The 27,658-nt window shown below is 37.7% G+C and overlaps 4 protein-coding genes across 11 annotated transcripts in view; 2 read left to right on the top strand and 2 right to left on the bottom strand.

Annotated features, from left to right (window-relative positions):
- The window catches only part of LOC308666330 (uncharacterized protein), a 37,520-nt gene extending 31,741 nt beyond the window's left edge, over window positions 1-5,779 (bottom strand). For 2 of the 5 annotated variants that reach the window (XM_081325061.1, XM_081325062.1), the window contains exon 1: window positions 5,427-5,770. The gene's annotated coding sequence lies outside the window, so the exon portion shown is untranslated. Of the gene's footprint in view, window positions 1-5,426 lie in introns of all 5 variants that reach the window. The other 3 variants (XR_014026098.1, XM_081325064.1, XM_081325066.1) reach the window with 3 other exon arrangements.
- Window positions 1-27,658, top strand: part of PRICKLE4 (prickle planar cell polarity protein 4) — a 326,491-nt gene that overhangs the window by 59,944 nt on the left and 238,889 nt on the right. The window lies entirely within an intron of this gene.
- On the top strand, window positions 15,767-20,311 carry TOMM6 (translocase of outer mitochondrial membrane 6). 4 transcript variants are annotated; one of them, XR_014026096.1, is made up of 5 exons: window positions 15,767-16,398; window positions 16,974-17,075; window positions 17,764-17,980; window positions 19,257-19,385; window positions 20,075-20,311. XR_014026096.1 is itself a non-coding variant. In XM_081325060.1 (3 exons), the coding sequence occupies exons 1-2, from the start codon at window positions 16,277-16,279 to the stop codon at window positions 17,068-17,070; spliced, it is 219 nt and encodes a 72-aa protein (XP_081181186.1). In that variant the 5' UTR covers window positions 15,798-16,276; the 3' UTR covers window positions 17,071-17,075; window positions 20,075-20,311. The 4 variants fall into 4 exon arrangements, 1 of the variants encoding a protein (XP_081181186.1); XR_014026094.1 differs by lacking the exon at window positions 17,764-17,980; XR_014026095.1 differs by lacking the exon at window positions 19,257-19,385.
- Window positions 26,332-27,658, bottom strand: part of USP49 (ubiquitin specific peptidase 49) — a 51,460-nt gene continuing 50,133 nt past the window's right edge. The window contains exon 7 of the mRNA XM_081325055.1: window positions 26,332-27,282. Coding sequence (XP_081181181.1) covers window positions 27,098-27,282 — 185 coding nt within the window. The 3' untranslated portion in view covers window positions 26,332-27,097. The remainder of the gene's footprint in view (window positions 27,283-27,658) is intronic.

The raw sequence follows: 27,658 nt of genomic DNA, 5'->3' as shown, positions 1-27,658 counted from the left end.
CTCATAAAGGTGTAGTAGGAAAATTGACAGAGACCAGGCCAAGCTCTTCAATGTAGGAAAGATTTTATTGTGCAGGTTCAAACTGCCAACAAAGCATTTTAATAAAATGTCTGAACCCTGAAAGGTCCAAAACAGCATCCATTTATACAGTTACATTTATCTGGTATTCATACGTCATAGTATATGCGTTACATAGGGAGGAATAATATATGGTAATGTAGATAACATCATATAGAGAAGTGAAATATGCTTAGTGCAGATAAACAACAGAAAAAGGATTTACATGTGATATATGGCTACCCCAGAGGAAAACAACAGGATGCATATGTCTGGGTCAAGATAAAAATACTAACAGCTGAGCACAGCTGTCAGCTGACAAGTAGAGGGAAGTAGGACATGGGTCAGAGGCTTAGGCCTTGAGAGCTCTGCTGTAGCCTGAACCAAAATTTCAAACCTTCAGGCCTTCTGTCCAATCTTTGGGTAAAAATGTCACACCTGAGTTGGTATCTGAGTTTGCACTGTCTCATAGGGGTGAAACAACACCTGGAGATGCCTTAATGTTACTCTTTATCCCAAATATGCTTTTTCAGGAGGCAACTGGACTTTCTTATTTTTCTTTGAAGATGTTTCACTTCTCATCCAAGAAGCTTCTTCAGCTTTGACTGGATGGTCGGGAATCAAAGTATTTATACTCCTTGCAGTCAGCTGGTCATTTGCATTCTTTTAGAGAGTTGTTGAAACCACTTGGAGGTTTATTTGTGTCTCAGGGTCACCTGAGCAATGCAAATAACTCTACTAAAATGAGTACTGCAAATGGCTCTACTAATGGGTACAAGGCTCCACACCCATTTGCACTATTCAGGTGACCCTGACAACACAGATAAACCTCCAGGTGGCATCAACAACTCTCTAAAAGAATGCAAAGGAGCAGCTGTTTGCAAACAGTATAAATCCTTCCATTCCTTACCATTCAGTCAGAGTTGAAGAAGTTTCTTGGATGAGAAATGAAATGTCTTCAAAGAAAGACAAGAAAGTCCAGTTGACTCGTGAAAAAGCGTATTTGGGACAACTATGACCCGGATGACTGAGAATCTCCAAAGATGGTTATTCTTTATCAGACACTTAGATAGCGAACACAAGCTTGCTATTAGAAGACAAGAACAACATTCACAGGTGTGGGCACACATGGCCACACAACCACGTTTTTAATCTAACAGGGACCGAGGCAATTGCCAGTGACAACACTAAAGGCAGCCACTTGGTTTTCAAACTGCTCCTCTGTCAACCGGCACATAGACCTCCCCCCTGCATACCAGGCACTAAGGAACTGGGAAGAGGAACAACGTGCATGATATGGAGGCAAACAGTGCAAGCACTTACAGAGTGCCTCATTGTATCAAAATCAAGATTGCACAAACATACAACCACCCTGCATTATAGAACACAGGGAAGAAGAGAAGCAACTATTTAGAAACTCTGGTATAAGAACATGGGCAATGACTAGAGCTATGGCTATAACACACAGAACTGTCAACAATCCACTTTTGACAACAGACACCCAGAGAAAACTATATCCCCCGAAAACGGATGCATGACAACTCAAAGGAATATGGCCGGCCTCAACAAACAGACCAGTGATGTGCTCCATGAGCAGAGCGCAGAGACACCACCAGTATAAACGCAATCTCCCCACCCCAGCGTTTCCATCCTGACGACGTTGGCAGTTAGCCAATGAAAGCTTGATCTTTTAACAATAAAAACTGTTTTTCTTATTCCATCCCAGTGTTCCCTTAGTTTGTTAATACACACACACACAGTTTCCTCTTGTCCCCAAAGTTCCCAGTTTCTAACAAATCTAAACTCCTTTACCTACAGGTAGTCTTCAGCTTACAACAATTTGTTTAGTGACAATTCAAATTACAATGGCAATTAAAAGAGTAATTTATGGCTGGTCTTCACAGTTACACCATTGCAGTATCTCCATGGTCATCAAAATTCGGGTGTTTGGCAACTGGCATGTAAAGAGCAAGTCTACTAAAGTCATTGTGTAAACAAACCTATTCCTGTCCTTAGGGCAGATGCTGATCAAGGTAGCCATAATCCTGTTTGTGTAACTACACGTACTCCCCTGTCTTCTGCAAACTGTCTTCTGATAAGAATGTGTAGAATTACCATATAAGGAACAATGTACAACTGGGAAATAGGGGGGGTATAAACATATCTGTTCATACGCCCCTCGGGGTTCAGACCCTTTGCTTTGTTTAAGCCCTCTGAACCTGCGCAATAAACCTTTCCTTTCCTAAAGAGCTGGCGTGAGTCTCTTCTTTCTACAACAGTGAGATCACTGTTGGTGAGCTTCCTGGCCAGTTTGTGGCAAGTCAAATTTATCAGGGAAGCTGGATTGACTTAATGACTGCAGAGATTCTCTTACCAACTATGTCAGAAAAGATCATAACAGTGGAAATTCTGGTCCCAACTGAGGTCGTAAATTGAGGATTACCTGTACTATTTGTTCCATGTCTTCAAACCTCTAAGCTCTGTCCATCTAGCCAGCTAAGGAAAAAGCAGCATTTCTGAAAATGCCACTGATAGAATTAAATGAAAGGTCTTCAAATTTTAATATTGAAAGAGAAATTTAAAACTGAATTTGCTGCAGTGGAAATATACTGAGTGGAGAAGCAACTATAATATATGAAAACCAGGAAAGGAGAGCACAAAGAAAGGATGTAAGTGAAACATGTAGGCAAAAAGCAGCTGGGTCTTAGAGTGGGAAAGGAAGAAGAGAAGCTATAAAAACATCTGTAAAAGAAGATAACTAGCAAAACAGGAAATAACCTATTTTTTTCTAAAAGGTCATAAAAGGGGGCCAGAACTCAGACTACTGAGCATGTGCAATTAGTTGATTAATATTAACTGACACACCTTGCATAAATTATCTCTTAATTTTAATGTACATGGGATGTATGATTTAGTATGTAGCAGGAAATATGTAGGAGGTGGTGAGAAAGAGTATAACCTCATAGTGCCTCAGCCAATAAGGAAAGAGGAGGGATGTGCGGCAGGGGCAAGGGTTGTATAAAGAAGCCCATATTTTGGGTTAGAACTTTGGAGAGAACCAAGCTTTGATAGCTTCTCTCCCTGCTTATTGCAATAAACGAAACAAAAGGTCTTCACTGTGTCTTGGCGAGTTATTGGTCAGGCGAGCTTGTCTGGTCATGAAGGAAAGTGGCCAGGAGCGCATAACACCACCTAGGTAATCCAGAGTTCAGTCTGCTACCTAGCAACTTGATTTTGGGTTTCAGGACTAGCTAATTAATATTCCAAGTGTCTCTGATGCCAATATAGACCACAATTGATGTTCCTCCCTGATACTATTAAGCTAATTTTCTAGTTAATAAACCAAACTGTAACTATATACCGGTATGTATTCTTGCCTATGGAGGAAGCTTTATGAAAGAAGGACCAGCACGGGAAAAGATGTCGTGCTTTGAATAGACGTGTAGGCAAGCTAAGTAAAAACTATTTGCAAAAGTAATTATTATTCTATATAGTAGAAAATACAAAGCTTATGCAAGAATTCCATGAAGAAGTTTTATTGCTCTGCTGAAACTGATTTTTCTATTTGGGAGGGCACTGGAAAGCTTACCGAAATGGACTAGAAATATAGGGGAGTTAAATGCTTAAATTTGAAATTACAACCAGAAATATAGAACTGACTTAGAACAGATGTTTTCATCATATTCTACAGCAGCAAGCGTTCTTAAAACAATTCAAAAAATGGTTTTATCCAGAACTATTTAGATTAGAAAAATCCATTAAAACGAGGTATGTACAGAAACTATAATCTTGCTTCTAAAGGCAGTATCTCTACTTTGTATTACTAATAATACCAAATGTAAGCAAAATAAAATGATAAAAGGTGAGAGAAGTCCTCTTTTAGAAAAAAAAAGAATCACTACTATAGGCTAACATCTGTAGAAATCAAGTAGATTACCACACACCTCATTTATAGAAGAAACAAAATGTGATATGCCACCATCTGGTGAAGATCTTGCAAATAAACCTGAAGGAATTCACACTTCCACTTCACTTCGAGGGGATAAGAAAAGCAAGCATGATCTAAACATATTAACATAATACTCGGGAGTGGAAATGTCCAGAATTAACGTTTGAGCACAAAAGTTACTCAGTTATCTTTCTAGGTGCACATTGCTTGTTTTTTAACAGCTTTCAAAAAAAATCGCACTAGAAGGCTAAAAGTATATCTTCAAAAGCAAACGTCGCGCAATCAGCCTTTAAAGGGAGGGAAATGGTTTAAAAATACAAAGGTAAGGTTATATACTTCTTTATATTTTTTAAAAATACAAAGATAAGGTTATATACTTCTTTATATTTTTTATCTGTCCATTTTTTTCTCCACACTTCTTTTTATTAGTTTGTATTAGGTTTTTTTATCCTTGCATTTTTAAATTTTAATAAAACTTATTTTTTTTTAAAACGAGGCAAACGGTAAGGAGAAAAGGAGATAAGAACGCTAAAACGCAAAGAAAACTAACAACGTGAATAAGAACATACACCAGCCCTAGCACACTTTTTCTCCAAGATTATGCCCTGAGGATGACTTTAAATAGTCTTCTCCACCGTGGTCCCTTCAGATCTGTAGGAGCTACAACTGGGAATTACCGGTACTACTACTCCTACTTTCCACCTTAAGGGCTCCAAATAATGGAAGCTGTTTACAAACTAGTTCTTAAAAGCTACTACAGGAGACAGCTTCTTATTAGCAGGAGCTGACAGGATAGCCACGAGCTGCCTGCTTAAAAATAATCGCAATCTACGTGTCATTTGCACCGCATCGATCTCACCGCGCGCGGAAGGCACAACTCAATTCGGTTCAGGCTTCTCCACCCACGACACAAAAGAAACGTAAGTAAATACCAATATCTCTCCCCCCCCCCAACCGTGGTGTCTGTCACCACATTTTGAAGTAGGGCCGAAGCAACGTGCAGCACTTCTTTTGCACAAGTAGACCTGTAACTTCCTCTTTCTGATCCCCAAACTGGAAATCTGTTTTAAGAGCATCTTCAAAACAGTCGGAAGAAGGAAAAGAGAAATCAAGAAATATTTACAGCAATAACAACGCTATTATAGCAACTCATAAAAATTACAAAACATTCTAGGACGTATGTTTAACCAAAAAAAATACAATTAAACCACTCTTGAGAAAGCCTGCTCCCCCTCCCCCTCTTTATCTCCCATGCCGGCTCATATTGCACAAAGCCAACAGATTCACCTTGTTTCAGAATCCTGTAGTCATAATTTTAAATAATTGCACAATATTCCCTAGCAGTTATTTTTGTTTCAAGGAAGTCTTGCGTCACATCGCTTGTCCAAATACGTAAGAAAACCAGTCCTGGAAAACTTACCAAGCCAGGGTCTACTTCGGCTTTGCTTTAAAACGGGGATCCAGTCCAATTCGACCGCTCACCAGAAACGGAAGGGCTGACTAGAGCTTCACTAAAGATCAAACTGGAGAAGCGCGCTGATAACGTTAAGGTCTCCGCGTCACGAGCTCAAAGGGAAAGCAACAACCTTCTTAAGACGCGCTTCTTTTCGGCTTTGCAGCTACAGGCAAGAAGGCGGAGCGGAGGAGTTCCCGCATTTTCGAGAGCAAGGAGGGACCAAACATTTGGCCCAGGAAAATGAGACCCCTGAGCTAACGGGCTATGATGAAAAAGAACCGGAGGGGCCAAACGTGTTTTTTCCCCCTCATAACAAAAAAATGTATGTGGAATTTTAGCCAATTAATTCAGATATAGTCTAGTATTATTTTATTTATTTATTTATTTAATTTAATTTGTATACCCCCCTTCTCCCGAAGGACTCAGGGCGGTGAACAGGGCAATAAATACCAAAAATACAAAAATACAAAAATTAAAAACAGATTAAACCATGGTGCCCAAATACCAGAAATAAATTACTTAAAAATTATGCATTATGCCAAATGCATAAAGGGGGGGGGGGGGGAAACAGGCATGGTGGCTTTTTAAAAGTTTGCAATAAAATTGGGGATAGGAGATGGAAATTACCACAAGTCATTCAAGCTTTTTACAATTTATTCTCAAATGTTTTAAAAAAAACTTCGAGTACATTGTTTTGGGTGTCTTTCATGAACAAATAAGTGTCTTCATATTCCAAATAAGATAGATAATTTGCATAAGGCTTCAAAAGTCTTAAGAGAAATGTCAACTGGAAACGAAAAGGCTTTACTGGTGGCTGGGAAAGGCCAGTCTTTTGCAGTAACTATACACCAGAGGTCCCCAACTTTTTGGGCAGCAGACACCTGTTCTGTGGAGAAAGATTTTTCTATGGACTGGAGAGTGTGTGATTTTAGTGTGCAGCCTGCGTCCCACAGATGGGGCTTTGCTTGTTTGTGTGGACCGGTTGCTGGCATGGCCAGTACTGTCCACAGACCAGGGGTTGGGGACCCCTGCTTTACACCACATACATACAATGTACATTATCATGCAGGCCTAAAGACCCAACAAGAGTACAAGATAGTTTCCAGAAACTAAGGAAAGTCAGAAGCTCAGAAGCCTGATAAAGACACACTAAGCCATTGTTTCTCAATTTTTATCTTAAAGTGTAGACTTCAATTCCCAGAATTGTCTAGCGGCTTCTGAGAGCTAAAGTTGATACATCTTTAAATTGCTGAAGTTGAGAAACACCAGGCTAAGGAATAGTTCGGCTATGTTAAAAATAAAAAATGTAGGTCTGTTGTGAGGAGAAAATTGCCAGTTTGTAATACAGTAGTGAAAAAGTGGAACTTATATATTTTTTAAAAAAGAAGAAACACCTCTTCAGAAACAATAGAAACAGAGATGTAGCAAGATGGGGGCAAACAGTGAAAGACAGACAGACAGACAGACAGATCAACCCCTAGTTAATTGCTACACTGCTGGGGCAACCAGGAAACTGCATTTTTTAATAGATAAGGAAAGACTATTCTGCTAATTTAAACCTATCCTGAGTTAAATGGATTACATATAAAGAGAGTGAAGGAAGTTGTGAAAAGGATTGCAGAACTATTCGCTTTTATCTGTAAGACATAGAGAAGGACTTGTGAGTCCCACAATATACGGTAAATAATATACTCGGACCCAGCGAAACCTTTGACAGAGTGCTTCATTATATTCTGTCTAATAAAATGGTAAAATAGAAGTTAGGAGATACTGGAGTTAGATGCAGCCTGTTAGCTGAATGACTTCCTCTAAGGAATGATAGGAATAAGTGAAAGGTCTTCAGAATTTAAAATTGGAAGTAGCTGCAAGAGGAAATAGCTAGCTTAAAAGTAAAAACAAAACTAATGGGAAAACAGGAAAGACAAAATTAAACAAACTGAATAGCAGGAAAGAACCTATTGTTCTAAGAATCCATAAAATAACCAGGGAGAGCATGCTCATTTAAATGCACGTGATATATGATTTAGTATGTTTGGGGTGGGTAGCAGGAAATATGTAAAAGTTGGTCAGAGAGAATGTAACCTCACAATACCTTAGCCAATGGGGAACGAGGAGGGATGGGTGGTCGGTGTAGGGCAGGGGTAGGCAACCTTGGCTCTTTTATGACTCATGGACTTCAACTATGCTGGCTCAGGAATTCTGGGAGTTGAAGTCCATGAGTCATAAAAGAGCTAAGGTTGCCTACCCCTCGTGTAGGGAATGTATAACGTTGTTGATTTGAGATGATGAACTTTGGAGAGAACCAAGCTTTGAAACGTGCCACACATATTTATTAAAATGAAATCTGACAGCAGAAGGGGCATAAATTTTAAGATGTTAATAAGGAAAAATTTTATTTGGAGTTCATGAAGAAACAGACCAGATTCCAATTAGCACAAAGAAGATTTCTCTTATCAGGAGACATCCCATCCTATATCTTATCTCTCCAGTTTAGGAATGTTAGAAGCTATCAGTCAATCCAGTCTGCAGATGGTTTGAAAACATCATTTAAAAGAGAAAAAAATGAATTAGATTAAAATACAAAATAACCATGTTAGTTAGCAAATATAACAATATTACAAAGTCCATGTTTTTGATACTACAAAGTCCATCTTCTGTAGCCCTCAGACTAAGCAATTTAGGTCGGATAAACATAAATGCCTGCCAGCAGAACTGGATACTAGATTTAGATTTAGATTTTATTAGATTTATATACCGCCCTTTCCCGAAGGACTCAGGGCGGTTTACAGGGCATTTTAAAATCATATCAATATAAAATACAAAGTTAAAAGAGAATTAAAAGATTAAATTATCCCTGAAAATAAAACCCCAGTTAAAATTCTCAGCCTGGGTCAGAGAGCTCAAAGAGCCAAGTCTTCAGGTCCCGGCGGAATGAGCGTAGGTCAGGGGCAGTCCTGAGCTCCACGGGCAGCTGGTTCCAGAGGGTAGGCGCACCCACAGAAAAGGCCCTCTCCCTGGGTGTTATCCGCCGGCAATCTTTTACCGGCGGCACCCTGAGAAGACCCTCCTTCTGCGAGCGCACTGGACGAAGGGAACTTGATGCTGGCAGCAGGTGTTCCCTCAAATATCCCGGACCCAAGCCATTTAGGGCTTTATAGGTCATCACTAGCACTTTGAATCTCACCCGGAGGGCAACCGGAAGCCAATGCAGCTCACGGAGTAGAGGTGTTATATGAGAGTATCGGGAAACCCCCATCACAACTCGCGCGGCCGCATTCTGCACCAGTTGTAGTCTGCGAATGGTTCTCAAGGGCAGCCCCATGTAGAGAGCATTGCAATACTAGGATACTACCTAGATATAATAAGTGTTAGGATATTGAATTTCGTAGTTCGAACAGTAAAATATATGATAGGCCAGAACACACAGTTGAAGCTGATTAGACAGTGCTGACTCATGCATGATGCAATCTATGCTATGATTGGTTGTTGTAAGTATAAATGGGAATTTCCCTCCCCCCCCCTCCTTTTTCTTCTGTATGTTCTCTATATTGTTTTAGATTTACCTCATGATGTTCCCGTGTTCCTGACTATCTTATATTCTTCCTTTTCAGGATGATGACAAAAACTGCTGCAAATTTGAATATTAAATATATTTATATAAACAACTGCAAATTTGTCAGTGTCTCCGACTTCATCTGGATAGCTGTTCCACAATTCCTTGACAAGAAGTATTAGTATAGCTGTTTGCCAACTGAAGCTGAGGGAACTGACCACATATAGGAGGTGTTAGTTTAGTGAAGGATGTGGCTAAGGAACATTGCTAAGAAATTTTGCAAGCAAGTCCATACCTGAAATAAAGGAAGATGCCTCTTTGCTTCTGCACAGAAATAAAGTGTTTGAATTCTACTTTCCTGGGTTCTGCATGATTCAATGGCTCATCACACCAGGTGAATGAACTCAGTATTGGCACTGGCCAACGCTTTCACATATCAAAATTCAACAACTGAGCCATCAAATATAATTTTCAAATCACAGTGGAAGGCCAATAGCAGACTCTTTGATATTTTGCTACCACTACAGCTTTCCTGCTACAAAGTCACTAATATTTAAGCTGAAATTGAGCATTAAGACTTAACAAGACATGTGAATCCAATTGTTTTATTGTTCTGAAAGAGGGAGGACCAAAAGGAGCAAGGAGATGTATGTTTCACTTACAATATAAAATGACTAAATTTCTTTTCTCCCTTTTCATCAAGTATTTAGTATTCCTGAAGACTTAAGTATTGCTTCTGAAAGGCAAGTAAGTATTGCCCTTGGCCTCTGAAATGCCTTACTTAAGAATTGCTCATATTGGCACTATTGTCTCATTCAAATTCTATTCTGATTATCTTCGGAAAGCTTTTTAAATTGTAGATCAATTTTTAACCTTCACACCCTTATGTGTGGGGTGGTGGTGTCTCCTTTGTTACAGGGTATTGTATGTTTTATAACATTAGTTCTATCACTTAACATTTACCTATACCAGACTTGATATGTATTTAAGAAAACATGTTTTATATTTCTTTTGTCTTGCATCCTAAAATTAAAAGGTTTTACATGCTTTGGAAATCCAATCCCCCCAAAATCTTATCCAGTTAATACAATTTATTAAATAGTATTTGGGTTGATGACAGATAAGATTCAAATAACACTAGATATACAAAGATGCAATTAATTTTTTCTAAGATAAAGGCCTTAAGCAGTCACTAAAGTTTAAACAGAAAATTTAAATAGATGACAGATGACAATAGAGAGATCTTAAATCTATATATATCTAGGCTTCTTCCCCCTACATATTATACATGTGCACAGCTTGACTTGCACAATACGCACAGGCCAGTTCCCTTCTCTGCCTCTGCCGGGCTGTAAAGATTAGGGAATGCTGTTATAAAGGAATAAAAATAATTGAATTTAACTGTGTCTTTGGACAAAGTAAAGGTTTTCATCTTGGGTATGCAGTGCCTATACTGAATAACATCTCTCACCACTGACCATATTGGCTGCAATTGCTGGTCATTGTAATGCAGTGGCCAAGGGATCTCACCCTCACCAAGACAGATAACACAATCTACTATAAACAGCCAGCAAACTCCCCTCTCCTTTGCACTGATTATGATACCTAGAGTGGTAATGGAATGTCTGCAGGAAAACAACTCAGCATCAAGTGCTCAAGATATAAGAAACAATTGACATAGGCTCTCAATTTCTATTCTGAAGATTGTAGAGCAGGGGTGTCAAGCTGCCCGTCTGCAGGCTGGTTGTATCATGCGGAGGCCACCCCCACCCCAGCTCCGGCAATGCGAAAAAAGTCACAATACATAGTGACACGTCATGTGATGTGGCGTGTTTGACACCCATGTTGTAGAGTGTGGTAGGTCGCTAATTTCTTACTACAATGAGAAACTGAACTCTGTTTTCCTTTGAAAAGTGCATGTCCTTAGTCTTATAAAAACTTTGTTGTTTTTTTCTTATTTCTATGTTTGGTATACTTCTGGCCATAGCTGCAACAAAATGTGGGGAATCCAATTAAATCTAGACGCAGCTGAAGGGTTGTTTTAGCAGTCACAAACTCGGCTGAAAATTCTGCCTCTGAATCAAGATTTAAATGAGCTAGTATGCTTCTTGCCAGTTTTGCAATCCCATGTAGAAAAAGGAAACATCTGGTATGCCACTGAACTTTAGTTAATATTGCTATCCTCTGTACACCTAAAAAAGATATAACAAAAGAAATTGGTTCAGAAGCCCTAATATCCATTCACTAATACTGAAAAATAAGCAAAGAGTGTAGCAAGATTGAATACACAAAGATGAAAAGATTTGGCATAACCCATAATGGAGGAATGCTTGGTGAACTATGTAGTGAATTATGATTGTTGCTCTTTAAAAATTTGGATATAGAGTCCTGATGAAAATATTTTAATTGTGGAATTGAGGGAACTATAAAAGTAGTAGCAGCATCTGGCAAACCTTGTTGGGTGAAAAATTAACAAGGGTCAAACCAAATTAGTACTTAGATAGGAAACCTCAGGGTATCCCAGGACTAGACTGTGAAAGAATCTGGAAGAAGGGATCGGTAAAACCACTTCCATATTTTTATGAAAAATATTATGTAGATGTTACTAGATCATCACTAGGCCAAATTAGTCAGAAGTATATGTTAAATGATGGCTTGCTACAAGGTTCTGTGTTGGCTCCACTACTTTTTAATATTTACACATCAGATCTATTAGGACTTGCTGCAAGAAAGTTTATATACACTGATGACATCACATTGATAAAACAATCTGAAGACTTCAATACCTGTGAAAAAGCTCTTGATAATTATTTAAAGGAAATGGATAAAGTTTTTTGAAACCTGGAGGCTAAAACACAACATTAACAAAACCAAAGTCACCTTTTTCACTTGAACATTCAAGCTAACTATATACCAAAAGTGGAATTTAGGAACCAAATTCGTAATCATAATCCAGAGTATTTAGGATTGACCCTTGATCATCCCTTAATTTAAAGGGAACAATTAACAAAAACTATGGATAAAATAAAAACCAGGAACAATATTCTACATATACTTTCTGGCATCAGCTGGGGAGCAGGAGCTACAGCTCTTAAGACATCAGCTCTTGCTTTGATGTTTTTGGCAGTTGAATATTGCACCCTGTATGATTAGTGTTCAAACAAAAGCAGTGGATACTCAGTTTAATCACACTATAAGGCTAATTATCAGGAATTATTAAAACAATGCCTTCTGAATCGCTACCAGTACTAAGTATCACCACAACCACCACAGGACAATCAGCCTTAAAAAGGGCATGGCAGAAATGCGAGGCAAACCAATTATTACTTACTGTATACACAAGGACTGTAATGATGAAGTATTCAGGCTCAAATCTTGGAATCCACAATGGAAACATGGACAGCAATTAATTAGAGAAGACTTTGATATTGAGACAGCATGGTGCCAGGAATGGACAACTTCTAACTTAGATCTGCTTAATTTACTATCTGATCCAATACAGTGCCCCTCTGGCTTTAATCCAGAATAAACTGGCTATCTTGGGTCTTGCATCTGCATCTAGTATAATTCTGTTAATTCTTCTCTGCAGTTTTACTTCTAATATGTTTTGTGTCGAATATATGTCCAATATATAATCCTTACAAATTTGAGGAAATCTAAATTGTAGATAGTTGAAGGTATTCTTTGCTCGTGTCTCACTTTATAATACTGCATCAAAGTATTTGTAAGAAAGAGATTTTGCTTACTACTGTTTATACACATTACATATGTGAACAAATGTGCTGGGTAGGTAATTCACAATCCGCAGATTTGTAAACTAAATCTGGACATGTGTTCTGTACCCTAATAATACACGTTTTAGGTGACAATTGAATGTAATAAGCTATTTTAGGTTGCATTGGCAATTCTGTATATTAAGAATTCACTGCCTTACTCAGATTTCAGGAAGGTAGCTTGTTTATCCCAACTCTGTGAGGAATGAGCCAGTAACAAGGAAAAATCTAAGCTTGTTGAGAAAAAGTATACAAAGTAACCTGTGGTAATCTGAGAAGTTGGTCCTTATCTATATGAGTAATTGGTGGATAAGTAGCAAATCTCTGGGAAGTTGACAATACATGAAATGTACTTACAGGATTGGAAACCTGATTACAATAGAATATATATTTATCTTAGGGTTGACTGTGGAGTCCTTATTGCTTTCTGTGCTTGGTTGTTTGCTTGCAGACATTTTATTGCCTATCATCAGTTCTAGTGAATGTGGGATTGATGTACCGTAGCTTGCCTTGCCAGGGTTAGTGAGGATGTGGTTTTCTCTTTGGTAGTTCCTTGATTTGGACATTGTTTCCTGCTGGATTATTTGTCTGGTATTAATTCCTGCTTATCTAAATGTAATAATCTGGATAGATGATTACAAATTTCAGACAAATAGAAACACATTGCAGCAGCTCAGTACATCAGAAAAAAAAGAAATAGACCTAAAGAATATTTTCCAATGCAACTTTATCAAAACGTTCTTGATCACCTACCAGGCATGTCAAACTGCCATCCCGCGGGCTGAACACATCATCCTGAAACCACACCTACCCATTGCCGGCAATGGGGAAAAAGTCGTGATATGTCGAGTGATGTCACGTGACATTGCGAGTTTGACATTCCAGCACAATTAACACAAGTTATACAAATGATAGCACTACCACACATCAAGAACATCTCAGAAATAACCAATGGACTATTATAACTACATAGTACAACTAAAGCCCTCCAATGGGGAAAAAAAGTCCTCTCCTGTGTATCCTTTCAAAAACAGCATATTTGTCTTTCTTTTAGTCAATGATTTCCCCTTGATGATAGCACTAGTTATAGAGATCATCAATGGAATAAACCTTTTCTAAATGGTACTGGACATGCCTCATAAACTGCTATTATTTGGTTTTATGTGGAAGGGGTAAGTAAGACACTAGCAAGCTAAAAATCTATTTCTTCAGTAAACCTTTCATTTGTTAGCTGCGAACTCGTGTCCGACACTGGTTCTGAATAGCATTTGTAAGGGATTCTTTTTCTTCCTCCACTTTTCCTGAAATACCATGGGTAAGATCAATGGCAAGGGCCACATCATTTTCAAATTTTCTCTAATCCTTCCAGTTTCCTCACATGCAAAGCTGCTTCCCCATACTAGTTAGGGGGGGAGGGGGGTGTTGCTTCCCACCTCCAGAAACTCAGTATCTAATAAATACTCCTAGCAGCTGCCACCCCATCCTCCAACTCCTGCCTCTAGAGAATGCACTCATTCCAAATACCTGCCATCCACGGAAATAAATTGTAATCATTATAATTGTAATCCTTTTGAAAGAGTAATAGAAAGATTTATTACTGTTCTTTTTGCTCACTCCCCACAGCAGGGTGCTACAAATTCTTCTTGCTGGGAGATTTAAATTAAGTTCCATACATATATTTAACACTAAGTAAGCTGAATTCTTTTCAGAGATTATAGCCCCATAAAAGAAAATTATAATATTAATGCACAAGTAACTGTTACCAAACCCCGACTAATTCATGGCCAGCTGGCATATTATACATAATCCTGCAAAAACACTTGTTAACAATCTTTAACTGTAATCTTTAACCGGGATGATTTATGCACGGTCACTCATGCGCTCGTGTCCTCTCGTCTGGACTACTGCAACGCTCTCTACATGGGGCTGCCCTTGAGGACCACCCGGAAGCTCCAACTGGTACAGAATGCAGCCGCGAGAGTTGTGTTGGGAGTCTCCCGATACTCCCACGTTACACCTCTGCTCCGTGAGCTGCATTGGTTGCCAGTTGTCTTCTGGGTGAGATTCAAGGTACTGGTAACGGTGTTTAAAGCCCTCCATGGCATGGGGCCGGACTACCTTAGGGAACATCTGCTGCCGGCATCAAGCTCCCTGCGCCCTGTGCGTTCCCACAGAGAGGGCCTCCTCAGGGTGCCACCGATCAGAGAATGTCGATTGGTGGCCCCCAGGGGGAGATCCTTCTCTGTGGGCGCTCCGGAGCTGTGGAATCAGCTACCGGTAGAGCTCCGGATGGCGCCCGATCTTCGCTCCTTTCGTCGCGATCTCAAGACGTTTCTATTTGTACAGGCCGGCCTAGCCTGATGGGGATTGGTGGGGTTTTTTATTTTTGGTGTCTTAATTTTAACTTGGTGTTTTAGAATTCTATTCCAATTGTTTTAACTTGGGCAACCATTTAATCTTTTTTTAATGTTTGTATTTAGTATTTTATTCTGCCCTGTGAACCGCCCTGAGTCCTCAGGGAGAAGGGCGGTATACAAATATTATTAAATTAAATTAAATTAAATTAATTTATTTCAATTTTAAATTTTAATTTACTGTACAGAGACCTTTAATTTTTGTTGTTGTTAGCCGCCCTGAGTCCCTCGGGAGATAGGGCGGGATATAAGTCCCATTAATAAATAAATAAAATAAATAACTCAGTTCCGAGTGTTCTAGCAAGACCTGACAGACAAGCATCCCCAGATTATGAAACATTTATTTAATATATTTGTAGGGCCACTCGTCTTAAAAAAACTTCGAGCAGCTCACAACAAAAGGTAAAATTACAACACAAAAGTCCTGCGCCTTAATCATCTCCTCAGGATGCCCTGCGGCAAATTCCAATCACCCTCATTCCATTGCTTTTCTCCTATTGTATTCTGTCCCAGAGCATTGGTTAAAAAGCCAGATCTTGACGGCCTTCCAAAGGCTAGAATACTTGGGGGAGGGGGGGTGTCAAGTCAAAAGGGGGGGGGGTGTAATTTTAAGCTGTGTGGATTTCAACACCCAGAAGTCCTCAGCCAAGACGAAGTCCGCACATCTTAAAACAGGGGTCTTCAAACTTGGCCCTTTTGTGACTTGTGGACTTCAATTCCCAGAATTCCTCAGCCAGCCATGCTGGCTGAGGAATTCTGGGAGTTGAAGTCCACAAGTCACAAAAGGGCCAAGTTTGAAGACCCCTGTCTTAAAAGTTGCCAAGGTCGAAGCACCGGGAATCGTTTCCTCTGCGCATCCGCTGCTTTTCTTTCTCGCCCCTCCGCAGCAGAGGAAACGAACCGGACCGATCCCCAGCGGGAGGTCTTCAGGCACTCCGAAACCGGAAGTGACGTAAAAGTCACGCGCCGGCAGTGACGTGTTTTTTTTTTTTTTTTTTGGCTTGCCGGTGCGGAATATTTCCTGCGCTTCAAAGACCTCGTGCGAGTCTCTGCGAGGAATCCGGAAGCTTAGCTATGGTGACAGGCGGCCAAATAGGGCCTGCTGGCGGGAGTTCCGGCGCCGTTACCCCTGAAGGTCTGCGCGGCTGGATCCGAGGAGCGTATCGCTTTGCCACGGACCGCAATGACTTCCGCAGGTGAGGCAGGTATTGAAGAGCTTCGGCTCTCGACCAGAAACCCTACTGGGGAAAAAAGGGAGCGCCCTCCGCTGCTTAGCTAAAGCTTCTCGTGCTCTGTAAAACTCGTTTTTCCCGACCTGGTTTTTAACACGCGCCGCGGCTGGGACTGCTGAAGGTTAAAAGCCCAACAATCTGCAAAGTACCAGGTTGGGAAAAAATATATATGTGCCTCTCGATGTATCGAGGTTGGTTAATCTTGAAGATGTAGAAAAAGTCCCCCCCCCCCAAAGCTTTGGAGAACACACAGATCATTTCCGCAACTGAAATCAGGGGTCTTCAAACTTGGCCCTTTTATGACTTGTGGACTTCAACTCCCAGAATTCCTCAGACAGCATGCCTGGCTAAGGAATTCTGGGAGTTGAAGTCCACAAGTTATAAAAGGGCCAAGTTTGAAGACCCCTGGAAAAGATGTTAAGTTATTTTGATAGTGGTGTTAGGTAAGAATACTCAAGTGTTTCTAGATAGAAAATTCTGTATTAGCATTCTGTATAATCAGTATGGTTGTCATTAGCTCTCACTTATATTTGTTACAGAAACCTCATAGTTAATCTGGGACTCTTTGCAGTGGGTGTCTGGGTAGCCAGAAACTTAACAGACATTGATTTGATGGCACCACAACCTGTTGCATAACAGAGGTGAGTAAATACCATAGTGTCCAAATTCTTAACGTTTTTCAGTAAGAAAATTATGTCAAGCCCATTTATTAAATTAATTATACTTGTTTTATGCAAGCAACACAGCTTGATCTAGTGGTAAAATGATACCAGGCTAGAAACCAGGAGATTGAGTTATAGTTCCACCTTAGGCATGAAAGCCAGCTGGGCGACTTTGGACCCCATAGGGCTGTTGTAGGAAAATGGAAGGAATTTTAGATATGTTTGCCACCTTAAGTTATTAAAAAAAATAAAAGCAGGATTAAAAAAATTCTAACCCCCCATCCTTTTTAGCAAACCACAATGATGCCAAAATGACAATACAGTATCCATCTAGTGACATCACATAAGTGCCACAATTATATATTTGGGTCCCAATATCTCAGTCATAGCATGATAAAGCATGTTTTCTCATTTTCAGTCTCCCCTCACTCCCCCACCACCATTCCTTAATATTGTATAAAATATGCTAGATTCATGATCTATTTACTTTAAATATCAGCTCTTCATTATTATTAAAATAGAGATTAGGCAAAAATTGCCCACTTATCAAAAGCAGAGGAAACTTCTAATGTCACAAATTAATTTTGGGGGGGAATTGATTTTTCTCCTGTCCTTGAGATGGGAATAAAGTATGCTGTTTAAAACTCACAGCTTTGTCTTTCATCAGGCCCCAGGAAAAGGCAGGTGTGATTTTGCTACCCTCACAGAAAGTAACACGGTTCTCCAAAAACAGCTTTGTGAAAAGTCCTACTAATCCTGCTACAGACAAAACAACATGGGAAAATTACATAGCCCTAAGATGCAGAGGGAAGATGGGATTTGAAAACAATATGCTGCCTCCCATAATCAGAAATCCTCAATGAAACATGATTACCTTAGCAAAGGTAAATGCGCAGACACAACTAAATCAGCTTTTTTTTTTTAAGCGAGGTAGGCGAGGTTAGGGGGAAACAGGCACTTAGTTTGTGCCTAATATTTATTAGCCCACAGCTTTCCAAAAGAGCTTGCTCCAATCTTTTTTTACATTTGGTATTGCTGGTGGGTAAGAGAGATTCAACTTTTCCCTGCGTGGTTCCTGGTGCAACCAATGGCAAGGAGAAACTTGGAATTCAGTCCTTTTTTACTAGTTGCTCCAAACTATTCTTCCTACCCTACCAAGGCTTTTCTTTCTATTCTCAAGGCCCTATGTTTATTATTCAATGCATGGAATTTCCATTCTGGAATTCAGGGCTCAAATGCAGCAAACTGACAATTGGCTATATATTCTTGCAAAAACTGGTAAATAACAAACATCAAATGTAATTCTTTGCAGAGGTAGGAATTGATATTAGGTCTTGCAAAGCCATTTGATTTGTGTGCCATAGGAATATCAAACTCCTAGTAAATAAGTTGTTGGTCTTCCTCAAATAATAATTTTGAATAATTTTAAAAACTACAATTAAGCAGTGCTGATGAAGTCCCTTTAGCAGCTGTAGCAAAATAATAATAATAATAATAATAATAATAATAATAATAATAATAATAATAATAATAATAATAATAATAATAATAATAATAATAATAATAAATTTAATTTGTATACCGCCCTTCTCCCGAAGGACTCAGGGCAGTGAACAGGGCAATACATATTAAAAAACAAGATACAAAAATTAAAAACGATTAAACAACAATGCCCATGAATAAATTAGTACACATTAAAAAGTTAAAACCGATTTATAAAACCCAACCCCATCCCATCAGGCCAGGCCAGCTTGTTCAAAAAGGTAGGTTTTGAGATCACGCCGGAAGGAGCGGAGGTCAGGCGCCATCCGGAGCTCGGCCGGAAGATGGTTCCATAAATCCGGCGCGCCCACAGAGAACGCCCTCCCCCTGGGGGCCACCAGTCGGCATTCTTTGACCGGTGGCACCCTGAGGAGGCCCTCTCTGTGGGAGCGTACTGGGCGGAGGGAAGTTGATGCCGGCTGCAGGTGCTCCCCAAGGTATTCCGGACCCATGCCATGTAGGGCTTTGTAGGTCATTACTAACACCTTAAAATTAACTGCCAGATGGGAATTACTCCTACAGCATGCAAATTAGAGGGGGGCCCCCATCATAATCTCCTGGAAGCGCCACCTCTACATGAAAATGTTTGCATATGAGGTTTTCTTCCCTTTTCCAAAGGAAAACTCTACTTTCAAGCCAGATTACCTTGGATCAGCTTCAGCCTGCTCCTCCAGTGGGTTGGCAATGAGATGGAGGCTCTGCTATAAGGGCTTTTCTTCACCAAATGGTAGAATGTCTTGAATTGAGGCAAGGAGGCTGTTTATTTGACTTACTATACAAACCCTTCTACTAAGTTCTGGCATTTCTTATACCGCAGCCATTTTAACATAAGAGGGCTGCTGGTTGAATGTATTGTTATTTGAAAATGCAAAGGAAAAATACTACAATTTACAAACAAATACAGCCATTAAACATGTCTAGACTTTGTGGTACCATTTGTTCACATACTGGAATATGTAAACATACCTAAGCAGACATTTTAACATAGGTTTCTAATTCTACTTGAACTTGTCTGCAAGAAATGCATAAATGAAAAGCTATTAGCTATTAAACTTATTACAGTTCTTGTATCCCTGAAACTACACCGAGAGCATACAGCAAACATTGTGATGTCTTAAATTGATAAGTGGATTTGAAAGTTAATCTGTGACATGTTAATTCTGTAGCCTTTCTGAAAACATGAAAATACAATCTTTCTTGAAAGTCATCATCCCTAAGCAATTGTAGCCACCACTATGATTAGCTATATAATTTTAAAATCTTTTAGGATTTATTTTACATTCTCCCAGAATAAGAATTTGAAAATGAGAGTTGTGTCATAGACACTTCTGCCAGTTATAGATTAAGTGTATTTGTGAGAAGGCTATATGTTGCTTCTTTTATTCAGCTGAGCAGTGCCATCAACCCTCTAATTTTTTACCATTACATTTTTACAGATTTTACCTCCTCTGTATGAGAAAATACCAAGAAGAATTGGAGAAAACAGAGGCAACCTGTATATCATTCTTCACTATGCTTAATTATTTGGCAGCATTAGGTTTTATATTCAATAATAGATAACAGAATTCTGTTGTTTTTTTGTTGTTTTACTGTTTTTGATATATGTACATTATTTTACAGAATTGAACTGTTAGATTCTGACCTGAAAAGTGAAATAAAGACATGTCAGTGCACTGGACTTTTTTCTTTTTTAATAGGAAATTTCAGTTTACAAAACAAGGTAAAAAGAGTAGATTTACAAAATCATAAAAACATGATTCATATTTCACTTTTAAAGAAGTAACAAGCCCCAGTCCTGTGTTTTAGTAGGACTATTAATTATTGAATGGAAAAATGCATTTTAAAAAGGCCTAGGTGAGGGTTAATTATGGACAACTTTCAGCCGGTATAACAGTTGTGTGGTGCTTTGAGTTGATTGTATGTTATACATGGAAAAATTCTGTTGCATAGCATTTTGATTCCTTGAATTGCTCTATGTGTCTTTGAAGTTGAGATGTTTTGCCTCTTGGAAGATTACCACTGCCTTTGCAAGACATCTTTTATCATGTTAGTTAGCAAAAGTAGAATGATTCTTCATCAGCATATCATTTCCTTTTTCAAAACATGGATAAAACATGGATAAAACCCTAATACAAAAGTAACGCAAATCAATAAATCTATCAGTAGTTATAGACAAAATTAGAGGTCAAAAGGACAAAGAATGTAATCCTGTCATAGCTGTACATAATGGACAGAAAATTCCAATTTCCACTTTTGTGTTACTAAAGGTTTTTCCATTAAATCCTTTAAATCCACCTCAACATATCAGATTAGATGAAGTTTAAAAACAGATTGACAGATTGCTGGATATTGACAGGTCCTCTTTTACTCACTACAAAAACTTGCAGAAGAGGCAGTATGATATACATCCCAAGTGTAGAATTAAGACCACTTCAATAATTAAGATTATATAAGGAGTAGTAAAAAATGAAGCTGTAATTGCTACTCATAACTTTCCAAAAATAAAATTAAACAAGTTTTGCTATTCTTAAAGTTAGAATAATTTAGCAGTAACACAAAAGTAGAGAATCCTTGCATTTAGGAAACACCAACTTCTGAGTGTGAAATAGAGTTGTTTTGGTGTCAAAATATATCAATTCTCAGAGAAGACCTATTGAACTTTGTATACTGAAAACCCACAATCTAATCCAAGCATTCAGCATACTTTAGGTAAAAGCAATTTCTATACAATTTCAAAAAGCAAATAGAAATAAAGCCTACTTCTTAATTTTAGGCTAATAAACTAAATCTTACATTTTATGGAAGTAAATTCTCTCTGAACTGATTGGAATGCGAATAAAATTTAAGTTTGTTTGCTGGTTACTATCTGCTGCTGGAATAACATCAACTCTAAACCCAGGCTGCTTCACTTACTAGGAGTTTTAATTGTTAAGTCTCCCAATTGTTAATGATTGCAGAACTGTAGTGTATATATTGGGATTTCCTAAGTGGTGATAAACATTTTAGTAAGATCACTATATTCATTTTATATTTTGCTGGATTCCTAAGTAATAAAATTGATTTCCCCTTAAGTGTAGTATTAGAGCAGCACTAGGAGCAAGTTTATGTTTGTGTTCAGTTCCAATCATTTCAATATAAGTTGTATTGGATTTATAACGAATTTTACAAGACACTACGTATTAGGACTATTACATAGCATCCACGACTGTATAATTTTACTATTAAATGTAGAGAAGTAATAACATTTTTTCGCCTTACTGCTGGCCTGGATATATAGGAAACTATTCTTATTTCACTTAGAAATAATGCCAATTGAGATGTGAATTTTTAGATTCTTCAACTGATAATGCATGCATGTATCCAAGCATTTCTGTTCAAGAGAGATTAGGGTTTTTCCCCTGCAATTAAAGTTCTATGAAATATTTTAACACTGTTGGTAGTGTATTTAACATCTCCATTTATAATCCCATTTAAAGTGAATTTGAAGAGCACAATTCAGCCTGCATTAGCATTGTTGCATGCTCTGTATTACAAATAATCTTGACCCTATTGAGAAGTGCTACACCTTAAAATTGGCATATTATAGCTATGCAATAGTAACCATGAATAATCTTAAAGTACTGTATTCAAGAATGTGTTTCAAGTTATTAGACAACTAGATGTCAGGTCTAATTTCATGAAATAGTATTCAGCATATGGTTGATTTGTTAATCTTTTTTATACAAAAGCATTTATGTGCATTTGATACATACTATTGAAGTATTATCTGCATGAAGATATGTTGAGTCACTGTCATCTTTAACAGAAGAGAAAGAACATCATGGCAAAAGAGAACCATTATCATGCAAGGCACCAGTCAGTAGTAAAGAGCCTTTTTCAAACTGCTTTGTCAATAAGCTGCTCTAGGCATTCTTACCATTTGTGTTTTAATTACCAATTACTTGCTTAAAGAGGAATAATCCTAGCTTAAAAAAAATAAAATTACCGACAAGAATTTAACACAAAACCCAAAATGATCTACTTTTGAGCAAACCATTTGCATCATTAGAAATACAGTATTTAGACATATACAATAAAATACATCAAGTTGCTGGTAGGAAACATTTTTCCATTCACATAGATAAGAAATGTTTTTTAAAAAACCCAAACCTGCTACCTAAGTATTGTAAAGACTCAGATTTGGGAATGAAGAAACTAAAAACCTGTGTCCCATGCAAAATATAGTTAGGTACAAGGCACCATTTTAAACTTTAAAAAATTGTTCATAAAGTTTTTATCAGGAGGGAAAATTAATCCTATACCCAACTTTCAATTCATAAACATAATAGTTAGCAATACTGTTGGATGTGGCTGCAATTTGTGCTGGGGATAATTGTTATTTCAAAATTAACTTGTTCACTTTTCTTAGATATAACATTCATAAAATATGGAATTGTACAATCGGAAAGAGATTGTATATATAAAGAAACATGCTTTTTTCTTAGCATCTCCTTATGAATCCATACAACACATTTACTTGTGCATTTTAATTTCTGTGTGTAGAAACTTTCCCTGAAGTGAATGAAAACAGCTCATTCAAAAGTAACAGCAATAAAAAAGAGGTTTCCATAGTTCAGCTTTACTGTACAATATGCTAGGATATTGTCCTAATTTATTTCCTTGATACAGTTGGTAATATTTTCCATTGTTACCTTATAGGAAAAATAGCCATTATTTTCTTTTTTTCCTTCTTCCTATGCATTGATTTTTTTTATTAAGAGCTGTTTATTCTTCTGCAAATTTTAGAGATACAAGTATATCAAATTAATACAATCTGATTTACATTTGATTTGATACTCGTAAAAAAATTATGTCCTGAATTGCTTCCCTCAACTTTATTTTTCATCACTAAGTTTTGGCAATAGGCATAGGAATTAACTGATTTAAATTTTAAATGTAGCCAGCTTACGTTTGTAGGTAAATTTAAAAGTTGTTTCCCAAAGATGTTTACGAGAAGTAAGTTACTCAAGTTAATGGGCTTGCTCCCTAGTTAGCATTCTTAGTATCATGTAACTCTTAACATGACTAAAAGCTACTACCAGGTACGTATATGCTTTTAGTCATATCTTTGCTGGTACACTATGTTTTGTGTGAATGAATCACTACTCTATGATAATTATTTTCAAATCAGGGCTGGTTGATCCTATCAGCTCTGCAATTTATATATGCAAACAAAGGAGTTGAATGGCTACAAAAAATAATAAGGGAAGACATGGTATAATTTATTATTCTGTTAGGCTTTGATTATAATGGCAATAGATAGAATTATCATTTTTTTCATTTTCTGCCAACCAGGACACTTTAAAACAGTGTACAAAGAATAGCAAGAACACTGCTTGCAGCAGATATAAAAAACAGCATAAAAATGCTATACACTATCGCTTCCAAATAAAAGCTAATATTACAGAAACCTCACAGTGTTGGGAACAGCAAGCTCAATTCAAAAGTAAGTTACTTCCATCTCTCAAGATAACTCTTAATTGCACATTTTTATATCCCATGGCACTTTTACTCACATGAGAGACTATGACTTTTCAAATCCTGGGAAATGTAAAACATTCATGGCTATCACCCACCTCTCTGTTATCTTCCCTATATATCTCCTGTGTCAGATGTTCCCGTTTACTCGAATATGCATGTAATAATCAAACAGTGAGTATTAATGGAAGCTGTGCCAGCTTTTGATTAATCTTTCTAGTTTTGCTTTTTCTAGAGGTGGGTAACCTTTGAGGCTTCTACAGTTCTGAATACCTCACAATGATAAATTCTGCATCAGCCACAAGGTCAGGAAAGAAGGTAATGGGTATGTGAGAAAGCTCAAGAACTCAAACCTCTCATAGAATCCATGAATTAGAGCCACTGAGAACCCAACTCAAAATTGTCTAGCTGCCAGGCAGCATTTTCCTTTATGAGAGTAGAAACAACTATGCAAGATATTCCTGTGGATGTGAATTATTGGGGTAGGGTAGGGTGGGGTGGAGGTAGGGTAGCAAGATATTTTATGGCACTCAATGAGGAAGACAGTAAGAAAACAAATACTGTGAGAAAACAGAATTGGTAAATGCAATGGCAGTGGCTGAAAGATCTGAGTTTATGAAAATGACCACCTTTCATTTTTGTTTTGAGATTCTTGAACAGAGGAATAATCTGAAAAAAGGATAATATTGAAGCAAATAAGTAAGGCCTGCACGTCAGCCCCAACTATCTTTCCTGGAGATAATCTTTACCAAGCTTTTAATGCTGTAAAAATCATCGTGGTGATTTTTGCACTTTAATTCACCTTTCAAAGTCAATCTTAACAAAAGGTCTGCTCCTTGATTCAAGTTATATTACACTGCTTAAATGTCTCTTAACTATTACAGTAGCTGAACCTGTGAATTTATTATCAAGAATGCTTCTGCTAAAAAATATTTCTGGAAAGGCAATTATGTTGTTTTATAAGTCACATCCGGGCTCTGAGTGTTCCTATCTGTTTGACTGGAAACCGTAATTTGACAGAATCAGAAAGTGAATCATAGGGTCGAAGACTAACACTGCATATAGGAATCCCATGCACTTCAATATAATTCCCTAGCAGGATGAGAAGAGACAAGTCGGTAGGTTTTTCTTTATTTTGTGATTCAATTTCATCAGGAATTTGCTGATGGATTTAAAATACCAATTCAGAATTACCACAGGAAAGCACATGAAAACACTGCACGTGCCAGAACCAGGTCCATTTTGGTTTTTAACCCCCCCCAGCTTGACACTACCATATTTGTGTTGAGTTTGTTGCAGATCTTCATAGACATTGATTTCTCCCATTCTGCTGAAAGCTGAATCTTAGACAAAGCAATTTATATTCTTAGTTGGTTTGTACAGTCAGCTATTAAAGACCCTGTGAATTTTTCAAGGTTATGTACAAACCAGCAAAAGAATCCATTTCATATACCTTAAGTGAACAAGATGGAATTTGTATGCTGTATTTCTTAACTGAAAGGTAGCAAGTTGCTTAGCCGCAATGAGGTCTGTATTTTCCAAGAATGACCTTCACAAAGAACTGAAACAGTGGTAGTCATGAAAGGTTAAAAGTAGCCATGATAAATTGAATGTTAGTGATATTTAAAGTTTACATGAAGTGGTCAGGGGCTATTCCTTTAGACATACAGTATACGAGAATTTTACTGTTAGATTTCCAGAACTGTATGTGTATAATGTCTCTGAGACAGCAAGAACAGCAAATAAGGGAAAAAGAGAATATAGGTGCAGTTTAGGTGCAATCTCTTTCACTATAAGACTCCAAAATAAACCTCTTTAAGACTTTCAAAAAACACAACAAAGGGAAAACTGAATGGAAAATGGTCATGAAAAGGAGGATATTATTAAGGTGAAATGATCTTGTCACTCTATGTAATGGCTACTATATTCCTGACCATTTTTTCTTATATATGCAAAAGCTTTATGCATTTAGGGTAAGAGTTCATTTTTAAAAATCTGTTTGTTGAACCATGTGTCATTATTACTGAAAACCTAAGCTTTACTGTAAACCTGAATGGATTCACAAGACCTATTCATGCAGTGATCATCATAAGATAAACAGTAGATGATGAAAATCTTGAAAGTAATGTATCCCATATTAACCGTTATAATTACACAAGAAAAGTTAGATGGCAAATTCAGTTTACGTAGCTGTCTTGTTAGCTGTTAATAAGATTAGATGGGGAAGAAAAACAGTACCGTAGTTGCAATTTTTAGCACAAATTCAAATTGAAGTATGCAATAAATTACTCAGATGGGTATATAATTTCCACTTTTGTTCATTCTAACAGATTGGGATAATTGTAGGGTACAAAATTTGTTTTGTTACCCAAAAGATATAAACAAGGATTATATTTTCCCAGTATAGAAAATTCATTGTTAAGAGTTTTTGTATAGTACAATTCTATCTAGCTAAATTATGTTGGTTGGAAAGAACAATGTATTATAATTGGTGAATTATTTACACCAAGAAGTGCAACAACAGTTCACCATATCAACAGAACAGAGATAGAATTCTACTATTCATTTGTTTTCTGAAGTAATGTATAGATTTATGGTTGGTTTAATGGCTTTGTATCCTGGCTGTACACAGAAGTTTTGAATGTACCTACTTTTTCATACCACATAGCAATTCCTCTTGAAAGAAAATAAATGGTTGTACACATTGGAGGCTGTTACTCTTTGTTTGGAGGAGGAAGGGTTTACAAATGCACCTGCCTTTTAGAAAAAATAGATGTTCTGCTACAATCTTATAGAACAGAGTTGCACAATGCACATAGTAGGAGGACCAATTTTCCAGACGGTGGATCCAAAGTTCTTGCAACAGTATTTGTTCCTGCCTAGATGAATTAATTCCAAAGGCTTTTGAAAAAGAATCAGTTGATTGAGAAAAATGTCTCCTTTCAGGGGAGTGTCAGTCTTCTAACATTGTGTTTAGACAGCACCTGAGCTTGAAGTTGTGTTTCTGAGATACTTGCTCTGCCCTGTATAGTTCTTTGTGTATAAAAAAGAATGTACGCTTGGGTTTTGCATACCTCCTCCACGCTACATACATTCAGTTTGGAGTCATTGCAGTGGACCCAAAACCCTAAAAAGGAGGGAAAAAACCAGGATATTAATGGCAAGATTGTGGTCCAACAAATTCTTTTTAAATAGTCATCAATTCCATAAGCCCAAGAGAAGGTTGAGAATTCTGACTGTGCCTTAAAAAGACTCTCTTGATTTCAGCTTTTCTGTTTCATTGATATTTCTGAGTGATAGTTAAGAAGAAAAAACAATTCTAATTCTTCCTACACAAGGCTGGAAAAATGTAATAGAAACATTTTGTAAAGTGCAATAACTAATGGGAGAGGGAGCAATTAAATTCTTCATTCATAGCAGAATGCTCAAAAGTTTGTTTTTCAGCTTAAGCAGTGGAAACATCAATCGCTCTGATTCTCTGTCTCACGCACACACACAAACAA

Source organism: Vipera berus (genome assembly GCF_964194415.1).
Source record: "Vipera berus genome assembly, chromosome: 3".
Classification (NCBI taxonomy): domain Eukaryota; kingdom Metazoa; phylum Chordata; class Lepidosauria; order Squamata; family Viperidae; genus Vipera; species Vipera berus.
This window is presented reverse-complemented; position numbering and strand designations above follow the sequence as displayed.

What these genes read in the sequence shown, in the direction of transcription:
- TOMM6 (XM_081325060.1), top strand. Translation starts at nt 16,277, where the DNA reads ATGGTGACAGGCGGCCAAATAGGGCCTGCTGGCGGGAGTTCCGGCGCC. An exon ending in GACCGCAATGACTTCCGCAG is followed by an intron (nt 16,399 to 16,973) that starts GTGAGGCAGGTA and finishes TATTTGTTACAG; the next exon opens with AAACCTCATAGTTAATCTGG.